This window comes from Centroberyx affinis, unplaced genomic scaffold (genome assembly GCF_046629955.1).
Source record: "Centroberyx affinis isolate AG114_WGS23_722 - 3 ecotype Tasmania unplaced genomic scaffold, CSIRO-AGI_Caff_v1 ptg000610l_1, whole genome shotgun sequence".
Lineage (NCBI taxonomy): Eukaryota > Metazoa > Chordata > Actinopteri > Beryciformes > Berycidae > Centroberyx > Centroberyx affinis.
This window is the reverse complement of record NW_027279241.1, coordinates 16351-30227: the sequence shown is the minus strand read 5'-3', so window position 1 is coordinate 30227 and position 13877 is coordinate 16351. Positions and strand designations below refer to the sequence as shown.

The 13877-nt window shown below is 39.7% G+C and overlaps 1 protein-coding gene across 1 annotated transcript in view; it reads right to left on the bottom strand.

Annotated features, from left to right (window-relative positions):
- Nucleotides 1–13877, bottom strand: part of LOC139643441 (glutamate receptor ionotropic, delta-1-like) — a gene marked incomplete at its 5' end in the record, with an annotated part of 40886 nt that overhangs the window by 11516 nt on the left and 15493 nt on the right. The window contains one exon of the mRNA XM_071518587.1: nt 13328–13466. Coding sequence (XP_071374688.1) covers nt 13328–13466 — 139 coding nt within the window. The remainder of the gene's footprint in view (nt 1–13327; nt 13467–13877) is intronic.

The window sequence follows — 13877 nt, the reverse complement described above, 5'->3', positions numbered from 1 at the left end:
CTTGTTTAAATTCTGCCAATTTGCATTTTGTAATTTGTCATTCTAATTTCTTCTTCATTTACCGTTTATGCTTTTATTTATATTGCATATCTGTTTTGAGCTGGGCTTTATAAGTAAAAGGTTCTTACACGAATGGTATGAATTTCCATAATTGCAGTGATTAAAAGTTTTTGAAGTAAATTAATTGGATTTTTCAGTGACTACACATAAAGCATTTTATACTTTTTATTTTGACAAGTCAGTTTTTATTAGTAGTATAAAAAGATGTCTGGCAGTCATGCCGACTTCTGTCTGTTGTTTTGCAATAGGAATAACTCTTAATGTGTGTATTAATTGTGTGAAGCGGACCGTCTCGTCTCAGACGTGCCGCTGAGGACAAATGAACGTCCGCAGACATCCGGGTGACGTTGATTGAAATGTTAATAACGTTTGGATTTTAATTACATAATTGCAGTGCCAGTGGTTTTATAAAATAAACTCTAATTAGGTTTCTGCTCTAACTAGACTTATGGAATATCAACCAGCCGGAGCCGCTTCGCTTCACGTCCCCCGAGGGGAAACGGCTGAATATCTTTACTCTACTATTTAATATGAAATATGTCAACACTTTCAGCATTTGATTCCTTTCAAATCAACACGGCATTCATCTGTAGATGTATGAGCTGCAACAACATGGCTGCCGCTGTAATACTGGAGCTGATGCTGTTTCTTTTTTCTTTTTTTAATTTGTTTTTAAATGTTAGTTGCATGGTATCACTACAAAATCAAACCCTTTGATTTTATCCCTGAAATGTCCTTAATTTCTCATTACATAAACATTCATTATCCATTAACAATAGCACAGCTTTAAAAAAGTAAGGTTAGTGTCATGGGTTGATTCACAGAGACTCTAGAAATTAAGTTATTTTTCATGCCTTTTGTGCAGGTTTACAGGTTATTAATGAGTTATTAATGGAAAGTTCCTGTTCCTGTTCCAGAAGGTTCTTGAATTTAAATTAAATTATAAAGTAAGAAATCAAAATGAAGGGGAGTTTAAGGAGGTTTTGATGGGGTCTCCTCCATTAACAACTCCCTTAATTAATTTTAAAGGGATTTTGCATGAATTAAGGGGTGAATTAATGTAAATAAATGAAAATGTAAGCTTATTTTAAGGGATTACTGGTTCAGAGGGTGTTTTTTGTGCTTTGTTTTGAATTTTTATATCTATTTTATTTACTTTACCGGATGTTAACAGTATAAAAGTGACTACTGATTAATTTATACCCATATTGTTGTTGTAATTAGAAAAGCAATTTTTTTTAATGAGTAATAAGTGATTTTGACTCGAAACTGTTCCACGGCAAATCTGACTGTCACTCCCCTACATCTGTCAGACCACTTCTTTGTTCAATTCATGGTTTCCTTGCCGGAACATTCTCACGTTCCGCCGCAAATGGTCTCCTTCAGACGGAACCTCCGGTCCCTCACACCGGCTCGGCTCTCCGATGAGGTCACGGCTACCATGCCCCCTCATAAAGAGTTCTCCTCACTCCATGTCAATGAGGCTACAGACACACTCTGCTCCTCACTAGCTGTCTCTCTAGACAATCTCTGCCCACTCTCATCTAAACCTGCTCGTAAAACCCCCACTAGCCCATGGCTCACCGGTGTCATCAAAGAGCAACGGGCGGGGCTCAGAGCAGTGGAGAGAAAATGGCGCAAATCCAGTGATCCCACTGACCTCACTGACTATCAAACTCTCTTATCGGCATTCTCCTCCCATCTAAAAAATGCCAAGACCACTTACTATCAGGATAAAATCAGCAGCGCCAAGGACGCTCGCAAATTATTTTCAGCTTTTAACTCACTCCTCAAACCTCCACCACCTCCACCCTCAAGTTTGCTCACGGCTGACCTCTTCGCATCCTTCTTTACTGATAAGGTTTCTACCATCAGTGATCAGTTCTCTGAGCCTGACCAACTCAGTCTGCTGCCACCAGCTAACAGGACCTCACTCCTGTCCTTTTCCCATCTCACTGAAGAGCAAGTCTCCAAACTACTACTTGACTCTCGTCCCACTACCTGTCCGTTGGACCCCATACCCTCCAACCTCCTGCAGGCCATCTCTCCCACACTTATCCCTGCAGTCACGCACATCATCAACTCCTCACTCTCAGCAGGTGTGTTCCCCACTGCTTTTAAGCAAGCCCGGGTTACCCCGCTACTAAAGAAACCTACACTCAACCCATCTCAGGTTGATAATTACAGGCCGGTTTCACTACTCACCTTTCTTTCCAAAACACTTGAGCGGGCGGTCTTTAATCAAGTCTCTGAATTCCTTTCCGAGAACTGCCTGTATGATCCCAACCAGTCTGGCTTCAAACGCGGACACTCTACCGAGACTGCGCTCTTGTCTGTAGTAGAAACACTGCGATCAGCTAGAGCTGCCGGTCAGTCCTCTGTCCTACTGCTACTTGACCTATCGGCAGCCTTTGACACGGTGAACCACCAAATCCTCCTCTCCACACTCGCTGAGCTCGGCTTCTCAGGATCTACCCTCTGCTGGTTTGAGTCCTACCTCTCAGGGAGATCCTTCAGAGTGTCTTGGAGAGGGGAAGTGTCTAAATCCCACTACTTGTCCACAGGGGTACCTCAAGGGTCAGTGCTTGGACCCCTTCTCTTTTCATTATACACCACCTCATTGGGTGCAGTGATCCGCTCACATGGCTTCTCTTATCATTCATATGCTGACGATACCCAGCTCCTCCTGTCGTTCCCGCCAGACGACCCCACAGTCTCGGCGCGGATATCGGCATGCCTCGCCGACATCTCGGCTTGGATGAAGGAACGCCACCTTCAGCTTAACTTGTCAAAGACTGAGCTCCTTGTCATCCCAGCCAGTCCCTCTATACAACAACAAATCAGTATCCAGCTCGAATCAACTGAGCTCATACCCACAAAGTCTGCCAGAAACTTGGGTGTCATGATTGATGACCAGCTAACCTTCAAGGAGCATGTGACTTCTGTTGCTCGGTCATGCCGATTTGCTTTATACAATATCAGGAAAATCAGACCCTACCTGTCTGAGCATGCAGCACAACTCCTGGTACAGGCTCTTGTAATATCACGCCTTGACTACTGCAACTCCTTACTGGCAGGGCTCCCGGCCTGTAGCTCAAACCTCTGCAGATGATCCAGAACGCGGCGGCGCGTCTGGTCTTCAACCCCAAAAGAGCACATGTCACTCCGCTGTTCATCTCCCTCCACTGGCTCCCAGTTGCTGCCCGCATCAAGTTCAAGTCCTTGATGCTCGCCTACAAAACAATAACCAAAACGGCTCCGACCTACCTGAACTCCCTCATTCAGGTCTACGCTCCCTCCCGCTCACTACGCTCTGCCATGGAGCGGCGCCTGGTGCTGCCACCTCAGCAAGGCCCTAAGTCTCTAGCCAGACTCTTCTCTTCTGTGGTTCCCCGGTGGTGGAACGAGTTGCCAAACTCCATTCGATCCGCAGAATCCCTCTCTATCCTTAAGAAAAGGCTAAAGACCCAGCTCTTTAGCGAATACCTCCTTTCTTAAAAAAAAAAAAAAAAAATTGATGCACTCTATGCATTACCTCATAGCACTGCCTTGTAGCACTCCCTCGTAGCACCTATGTCCTGATGGACCAGAACTTAGCTTGTTGCACTGTCTCGTAGCACCTTTGTCCTGTTGGACCAGAACTTAGCTCTATAGCACTTACTCTCGTTGTTCTCTCCTATCTAGAAACTTGCTTGTGTTGTATGCAAATCTCATGTGTAAGTCGCTTTGGATAAAAGCGTCTGCCAAATGTGAAATTGTAATTGTAATAAGTAAAGAGTAGGCTAATTGATTACATTTTTCGAGTAACTTGCCCAACACTGGTTATAACAGCTGTGGTGAAGAAGCTTCCAGTCTTTTCAGGAGCGGGACACACTGCAAAGACCTGTTCAGTTATCTTCTCTTGTCTCCAGACTCATCAAGCTTATTTTAGGATTTTATTTTTTTGTGAAATCATCTCACTGCAATTTTACCGCTTTCAACAAATGTGACTTTTCTTCAGGAGAATGTAAGTTGTTTCAGGACATTTTCTTGGTAAAAGTGAAATTGTCTTGGAGAAAGTTTCTTGTTTCCAGATTTTCTTCATTGTTTTATGATGATTTCTTGAAAGAAGAAGTCATATTGGTATGAATCAAGAATTTACTGAAACCAGCAGATTATCTGCCAGTGCAGTGAGAGAATTTGACAAAAAATATCATGAAATAAACTGGAAAGATCTGGAGACAGGAGAAGATAGTTTTTTCAGTGCAGCTCTGGTCTGTCGCAGATGAATCCCGGCCTGAAGAACAGACTGACTCACTTGGTTCCTCAGTGTTTCCCTTTAACGCCTCACCGCTGTCTGTGCTTCCCACCCTGCTGCCTGTTGGTGTATTATACTGCAGTAATGACACGACTTCTATGGGAAAGGCAGCAGCAGCTAGCGCAGATAGCTGTCAGTCTAAAGGACTGGGGTCTCTACAGTCTGAGGGCTCTAAAGAGGTCTACAGCATATGCAAATCCCCACTTCAGCATTCATTGAACGACCAGGAAGCGTATACTCTTGTGTTTAGCATTTACGGGCCGCGGATGAATCGCCCTTCACGGGGAAACACGCCGGGGATCCGCTGATGGAAATGTCAGCTTGGATTTGATTCTCAGAGGAGGAGGAGGGGAGGAGGAACATTCTCTGTTCATACACAAAATACATTTAAAAGAAAAAATAGACGATCAAATAACATCAGTGTTTTTCCCCGGCTGCACATCCGTGTTGCGTGTCAAGTGTGCAGCTGAGCGTTTCCAGACCCGGGAGGAAATATGTATTATGTTGTAAACAGTCTGAAGGGTCTGAAGGGTCTTCTGGTGCTGTGGGTTTAAAAATAAAGAACCGTGTGTTTTCCTGCAGCTCTTGACACAAAGGAGAGAGTTGATCCGTCCATATTCATTTTAATTCATTTCCACTGATTCATCACCGTCCGTTCAGCCAATCAGAGGCGTTCCTGCGTTTGTTTGAACACAGAGATGATGACAGAGGCGACCGAAACAAAGATAAACCAGAGGAAGCCTGGGGGAACGTTGGGATGACTGGAGGTTTTCCAGCTCAGTTTCTTATTGAATTTATACACAAATCTATCATCAATAATTCTGCCTGTTTTCCGATGGATCGGTGTGGCAGTGGGTTCTGTGGTAGATCAGAGGCTAGGTCTTGTAACTGAAAGGTCTCGGGTTTGAATCCGCCGACCAACTGGGAAAATCTGGCAAGGGAAAGTGAGCGAAGACACTGTTTCTCTCTTCGCTCAGCTACTACCACTGACCTGCTGTTGAGCAAGGCACTTAAAAGACCGTACTGCTGTTTTTGCAAGTTCTAACCCATTTACTACACTGCACACATTGACTACCATTACTTTTTTAAAGCAAGAAGAAGCCAAATCCATGTTATCCTTTTCACAATGTTTGTTGCAGAGGTGGGGACTCGAGTCACATGAATTGGACTCAAGTCTGTTGGAATTGCTTGAACTTGACTTGATGCATGAAGAGAAGACTTGAGACTTGACTTGACTTGGGTTCTGGTGACTTGGGACTTGACTCTGACTTGTACTCTGATGACTTGAAAAGGTTTCTAAAGTCTTGACTTGAGATCTTGTGTTTGTGTAAATGACTTCGATTGAAAGTGATGAGATTTGTTCCAGCAGACGACTGAATTTAAATTCTGTTTTCTGAATTTGTATGGAATGATTGAATTTATTGAAGTTGAAACTGATTATAGAAATCAAACTCATGATGCTCTTACCGAGTTTTTATCCTATTAAAACCATATTGCATTGAAAAGTTCTAGATATTTAGTTTTCTTTAAGATATTAAATTGATACTGGACTCTTGATTTGTTCTGACTTGACTTGCTGTTCTACATTTAGACTTGAGACTTGACTTTAATGACATGGACTTGACTTGGACTTGACTTGGTAATCTACGTTTAGACTTGGAACTTGACTTTAGACTTGTGCCGCAAGACTTGAGACTGACTTGGGACTTGAGCAAAGTTGAATCGGTCACACCTCTGATCGTTACTCTTCTGGTGTTTGATCATCTGACTAAATAGCGTGTAAATGCGGCGCTGTTTGGCAGCCGACTTGTGGAAAGGGGAAACAACATTTAGAATTCCTACTTAAGTTTCTACATAAGTGGCGAGCGAACAAACAGATTACCGCAGTGGGAATCTCATCTTTGTGGTTCGGCTTGGACTGTGAACAGAGACGTTGGGTTTTTGGACAACAAATCATCTCTCTGTAATCCAGCGAGCCGCAACACACTGCAGCAGAGACTGGAGAGGCAGACTGGAATGATGATGTTATGAATCGAAAGATAAAAAGATGATTAGGACTTTGATGCCTCTCCGGCTTTGGGATTTTTTGGGGGTGAAACGCTCCAAAGAAAAGAAAGAGAAAGAAAGAAAAAAACCTGTTTGATCTCCTGCTTGGGAGTTGGGGACTCCACAGCTCTGACTGTTGAACAGTGACCTGGACTGACCTGAACAAGCAAATAAACACCAAACCTCTTTATTTTATAGAGTCATCTAGAGCCAAACAAATGTCCTCTCCCCCCTCTAATACTCATTAAATATTTGCGAGAAGTAAATCATAATTCTATACACTTAAAGTGAATTTTGGAATCTATAGCCGCTTATTACAGTTTGGGATTTTTCATTCGTTTTAGATTTTCGTTTCAATTTCAGTTAAGTTTTGGTTAGTTAAGTTTTAGTTAGTTAGTTAGTTAGTTTATTCATTTATTTATTCTTTTTATTTATTTATTTATTTTTTTTTACAAATGTTTAGTTTCAGTTTAGTTTTTATTTAGTTTCAGTTCTACTTTTAGTATTTTTGGTAACACTGGTATTTTTTTAAAGGTTTAATGATAGAAGTTCAGAACAGGTATTTGTTGAGTTTGTATTATGTTTGTATTAAGTTTGTATCGTGTAATACAAACAATTTAACATTTTACATTAGCATTCTGTAAAAATTCTCGACTTGATTCATTGTCTTTTTACCCTGCACATAATCAAAAAGACGAAAACTAAAAATATTTGACATATTTTTTATTTTATTTTAGTTAGTGTTACAAGTAGACAAGATAGTTTAAGTTCAGTCTTAGTTTTTTCACCAAGTCTGTTGTATTTTTTGTCTGTTGTATTCATAATCTGCCTTCATCCTGCCCGTCTGGATGTATTTGTATATTTATATTTATTTGTATATTTATATGTGTATGTACTGTATATGTAGAGTATGTCTGTCTGTCTCACTGGTCTGTTTGCCTGTCAACTTTGCTTGAATCCCAAGTCAGTCTCAAGTCTTGAAGCACAAGTCTTAAATCAAGTCTCAAGTCTAAATGTAGAACAGCAAGTCAAGTCAGAACAAATCAAGAGTCCAGTATCAATTCAATATCTTAAAGAAAACTAAATATCTAGGACTTTTCAATATGGTTTTAATAGGATAAAAACTTGGTAAGAGCATCATGAGTTTGATTTCTATAATCAGTTTCAACTTCAATAAATTCAATCATTCCATACAAATTCAGAAAACAGAATTTAAATTCAGTCGTCTGCTGGAACAAATCTCATCACTTTCAATCTAAGTCATTTACACAAACACAAGATCTCAAGTCAAGACTTTAGAAACCTTTTCAAGTCATCAGAGTACAAGTCAGAGTCAAGTCCCAAGTCACCAGAACCCAAGTCAAGTCAAGTCTCAAGTCTTCTCTTCATGCATCAAGTCAAGGCTCAATCAATTAAAACTGTGACTAAAGTTTGTTACTAGTCATGTTACTCAAGTCCCCACCTCTGCCGTCTATACAGTACTTGCAATTTAAAAATTTTTTTTGAGAATAACATCTGTGACATCTGAGAACATCTGATCTCAGAACCAAAACGTTGTAATTCTTCAGTAAAATGTTTTAACTTGCAAGTACAGACAGTGTGCAGGAGTCTCCAGTTCCTCTCCTACACTCCTGTCTCCTGATCCACCTCAAATTGTTTTTTTTAGACTTATAAAAAAATGCAGGAAGTTAAAGTTACACTGGGAAAAACGTTGCATTTTTGCAGCTCCAAGTGGCAGCTGGAGATAACTGCTTGGATTTTTGAAAGTTTGAAAGACTTCATTACCCATAAATCATGTAGCTAACATGAATGTAAAGTGACGATCGTTGGTGAGTCCAGCTTTCTGTGCTCACTGCTGTTTAGGAGACAGATTGGAAACCTTCTGCCTGCCTTCCAGTCTGTCATCCTGCCCGTCTGTCTGGATGTATTTGTATATTTAGATGTATTTGTATAGTATGTCTGTCTGTCTGTCTCACTGGTTCGCCTCTCCTGCACACCTGTCTCCTGATCTAGCTGTGCGAAGAACCATCTTGCTCTTTAGGAGACAGATTGGATTTCACTCTAAAGTTTCAATTCATCGCTTCCTGCAAGTCGACAAGATTTCCCATCAGTGGCGATACACACACACGGCAGAAATTTGGGCTAAATAGGTGGAATCAGTTAGTGGGGAAGGGACGCTCTTCTCTGTTGCAGCCCCATTAGACTCAAACAGGTGTATTTTTACATAAAATCATGCCCATAGTGCAGCTTTAAAAGCCAGATATGAAATAGAAGTTGTGGGAGGACGAGTACGCCGCATGTCCAACGCTGGAGCGATTCAGCGTTTGAATCCCTGCGTGCTTCTTTGGCCTTTCTAGTGTTAAAGAGCTTTCTATAAACGCAGCCGCTAGTCTGTTCCACCTACAGAGAGAGATATCAGATGGATTTACACAACATCAGCACAGCTAAATGAAGTGGAATCGGTCGCTCCCGTCTCCACGGAGCAGAAGGCCAAACACACAGATCAGCAGCGGATCACATTTACAGATCTGAAGGCAAACACAGCTGCAGGCGGCGAGACGAAATGTCATAACCTGAGAGACACACGGCAGAAATATGATTAAACCTCATATCAGCGGGATGAGCGTGTGTGTGTGTGTATAGTATATATATATGCGTGTGTGTGTGTGTTTGTGTTGGTAATCAGGCAAGCTAAACTGTTGACACCACTGTTAGCGGAGCCTCAGATGTGAGTGTTACGGTTGAAGCTGAGCATGTTAGCGCGGTGTCAGTTTGCACCTGAGGCTGTTCACACTTTACTGTGATGAAAAAACACTCAGCTGACAATTATTTTTTTTTTCTGCCTTCTCTCTTTATTCCTTATTTCTCTTTTTTCTGTTTCTTTTTCATAGTCACTAGTACTTCTTTTTCTACTTTTTAAAAAAAATTTATTTATCAGTACTATATTATTTATTTCGAAGAGCGAACCTGAAGAAGCCACAATGCGAAACGCGTTGTTCGCCCCGATATTTTATATGAATTAAACTAAAAAAAGTCGATTTGAACAATCCCGGTGTGCGCTGGATTACTTTGATCTATATTATTTATTTGTTTATTCTGTTTTGTTTTGTTCTCTTCTTTGGGTTTGGTTTTGAGTTGCCTATATTACATAGTAATTATGAACAATGTTTGTTTTTGTTTCTTTGTTTTGGGCTTTGTTGGTCTTCCTTGCACATGCTCTTCATGATGTTTTTTTTGTTCGTTTTTTTGGTATTTTGTTTGAATTATACTTTTGTGCTAAATAAAAAAAATTAAAAAAAATGAGGTGAAAAATGATTTAGCTATTTTCCAAATTTTACCTATTCAACAATAAATGCACAAAAATTGCAATGTTTTGTCAAATCCAGTGAATTGGAAAATCAGTGTAAGTTGTCACAGTCATTTCCATGAGTGAGGTTAATGACCCTTGAAACCTGTTGAACCTGTCTTCATCTTTTGGCAGATACTTGTTTTTTTTGCCCAATAACACTTTAACATGTCAGCCACTAAGAGAAGAGATAATTACATCCATATGATTTTAAAATGAACAGAGCAGTTTGTATTCAGCCGTCTTCCTGGGTGTTTCAACAGATCCCATTCAGAGTCGTCTGTACCTTTTGAAATTGGATTTAAACTCAATCTCCTTCCAAACAAACACTTTTCAGCTTGGCTGTGCTCTGACACACATTTCACAGATTTCAGTGAGCAATTCAACGCTGCTCCCAGGGGCGGAGCTTGGAATTATGCCCCCCCCCCCCCCCCCCCCCCCCTTTTCCTCTCCATCTATAACAAACACCAGTGTCTGCCCATCCACAATTCAGACACTCCTCCACACTCTGCCAACCAGTAATCCCTTAAAATAGCCTTACATTTACATTAATTCACCCCTTAATTAATGCAAAATCCCCTTAAAATGAGTTAAGGGAGTTATTAATGGAGGAGACTCCATCAAAACCACCTTAAACTCCCCTTAATGTTTGACTGCTTACTTTCTAATTTAATGTAAAATTTAGTGAGACAGGAACTTTCCATTAATAACTCATTAATAACCTGTAAACCTGCACAAAAGACATGAAAAATCCCTTAATTTCTAGAGTCTCCGTGAATCAACCCATGAATAAATCCCTTAAATGCCCATGATACTAACCTTACTTTATTAAAGCTATGTTATTTTTAATGTTTAATTAATGTTTATGTAATTAAAGACATTTCAGGGATCAAATGAAGGGGTTTGGTTTCATAGTGACACGTTCATTTTCTGATCAATTATCAGACTCTTCCCTAATTGAAATTCTGGGTTTTGGTTGCTGTGGTTTCCTGTTCAAAATCTGAACAAAATATTGTGTTTGTTTGCACAGTAAAAAACTAGTCAAATCTGATTCCTGCTTGATTCCACCAATCAGAAGTGATGTAACACGAGCCTGTGGTCAGCTCCACCAATCAGAAGTGTTCCTTCACAGGACTGCGGGAATACTATTAAATACTATAGTATTTAGAGGAGAGAGACTGTCTGTGTGCATTTTCATATTAATACCATCCATTAAATTATTGTTTATGTTTATGTTCATTTATTTTGAGCATGTAGCAACACAAATAAAGCAGAAAAAAGAGGAAAATCCATAAAATAAGCAAAAAAAGAAACAACAAAAACAAAAACATACGGTAAATTCTTGACAAACAGAAAGTCCTCAGTATTACATGAAACTGATTTTGTCCTGCCCCTTTTCTCTAATTAATCAAGTCATTAATATATCCATATATAGTATATTGATATTATTTTGTCATTTTTTTGTACTTCTTAAACTGAACTCAGAAGCTGTAGCTGTCGTTTCTTCATGCAGAAACCTCCATGCAGAGTGATTTTTACGACTCAGTCTGCGGTCTTTGAACGCGTCACGGCGGCTCTTCTCTGCTCTGCTGTCAGACTTCACACCTTCACATCATGAATTTGCTAAATTAGAAACGCAGAGCAACTGTTGCTTTTCACAGCGGCAATTCAGAATGAAACCCGAGTGATCAATCTTTCAATGTGCCTCGTTAAGATCAGTAATTAGCCAATTGAGAAACACGGCCTTAAGGCTGAATGCGTAATCGGCATCATGTTGACTCAATCATCTCACTGCCAGGCGTTACTCAGCCTCGCTTTACTGAAAGACTGGTGAACACACAAGATGCTTTCAACTAATTAACTGCCAAAAGAGCTTAATAACATATTGTGAAATCACGCAGGTAATTGGAGCACTTTTAAGTTTGTTAAAGTACACTTCTGGTATCGTTAGAAGTACAAGTAATCCTAAATATAGACTCATACTGTAATATAGTATGAGTATGATTATACACTTCTTTTCTCAGTTAGGGCTGGGCGATACGGTTGAAATCAATATCATGATAATCATAAGGATTGTTCTCGATATCAAGATATATATCACGATATGGTTCATGTATGCAAAATCACATTAAATAATCAAATTAATCTCTTTGAACCGAATGGTAATGTTAGGTGTGGTGTCAAACAAAACTGAAATTTTCAAATAATATTCCTACCATACCTCATTTTATGAGTTTTTAAGTAACATTTGCTTGTCATTATCAGTTCAGACAGCAGAAATGTGTGTCACGATATCAAAATATCTTCATATCATCACGATACGATTCCACTGAAAGACAATAAACGATAATATTGAATTATCGCCCAGCCCTGTTCTCAGCACCTTTTGCAAAAGTATAAAAAAAAAGTCTAAGCAGCATTAAAAGTACAAGTACAAGCCTAAGTTGTATCAATGTTTCATATATAATGAAGTGAAAATGGCGGAACAGTGTGTGTGTGTGTGTGTGTGTGTGTGTGTGTGTGTGTGAGTGTGTGTGTGTGTGTGTGTGTGTGTGTGTGTGGCAGGGCTCAGAAGTGAACGGAGCTAAAATGACGTTGAAAGTTCATCAAATGTCAGTGAAATTAAAAATGAGGGGGCAAAAAAAATGTCACCAATAATTAGGAGCAGCCCTTTTTTTTTTTTTGCATTTCACCCTGTTTGCATTTGATTCATCGAGTTCTCTAATATGCAAACGTAAATGTTGCAGCTGACCCCTGTGGGCCACCGTAGATTGATTCGTGGGAGCTTATGACCGGACGATACTTTTCAGTACATTCTGGGCAGGAAAAATGGAGAATTATGTATGTATTTTTTTACTGTAACTTTTATTCTTGTATTTTATACCTGTCTTATTCTATTTTAGCCTATTTTTGTTTTCTATCCTCTTAGCTCTTTAATGAACTTTATTTTTATTGTTCTGTGTTTCCTTTAGGGGGGTAAAAATATCTTTCTATTTTACTTGATTTGATTCTTTTAATGCAATCTTTTTCACTTTGTCTCGATGCTTTTAATGTTTTATGTAAAGCACTTTGAATTGCCTTGTTGCTGAAATGTGCTATATAAATAAACTTGCCTTGCCTTGCCTTTATCACAAAATAACCGAGTTCACAGCCAGAAGCAGGAGAAAACATCAACAACAAGAACAACAACAAGAACAACAAGAACAACAACAAAACTCAAACTGCTGCAGCAAGAAAAACTAAATCAACATAATGAAAAACTGAAGAGGAGGGTGAAGACGGACTGATGGGACAGAGAGTCTTCTGGAAGCTGCTGCCAGTTTCCAGCAGTGGGGAAGAAGTTTAAATTAATCTTAATGCTACAAACTGTGAGTGTTTATTCATCAATATGTAATTAAAATGTATTATTTCATAATTCAATAAAATTACTCCCGAAAAAGACCAAAACGGCCCTAAAAATCAGATCAAGGGGCGAAAAAATGCCCTCTAGAAAAACAATTTCTTACCTTTGTGTGTGTGTGTGTGTCTGTGTGTGTGTGTGTGTGTGTGTGTGTGTGTGTGTGTGTGTGTGTGTGTACCGGATGGCGTGGTCCATGCGGGACACGGTCAGGTAGGCGGCCAGGTTGGCGGTGTAGGACGAACACACGATGAGCGTGAAGAGCCACCAGCTCCCCATGACGATCCTCAGGGCCACCGAGCCGGCCACACTGTCTCCTCCTAAACACACACACACACACACACACACACACACACACACACACACACACACACACACACACACGCACACGCACACACGCACACACACACACACACACACACAAAGAGATCATTTACAAAACAATATACATCCATCCAGCATCATTCCCTGAAGTAAATAAAAAAAAATACGGTAACACTTTCTATGAAGCCCGTGTCTATAATACATTATAATCATACTTATAACACATTATAATGACATCATAATGCATTATAAGTACAGTTATAATCATGCATAGACAGTTATATATATGTTTTATAACATTACTCATAATCTGTTATAAAGCTTTTTCATTTAAGAGGTAATGAAAAAGCTTTATAACAGATTCTAAGTAATGTGTTTATAATGTTATAAAACATTATAACTGTCTA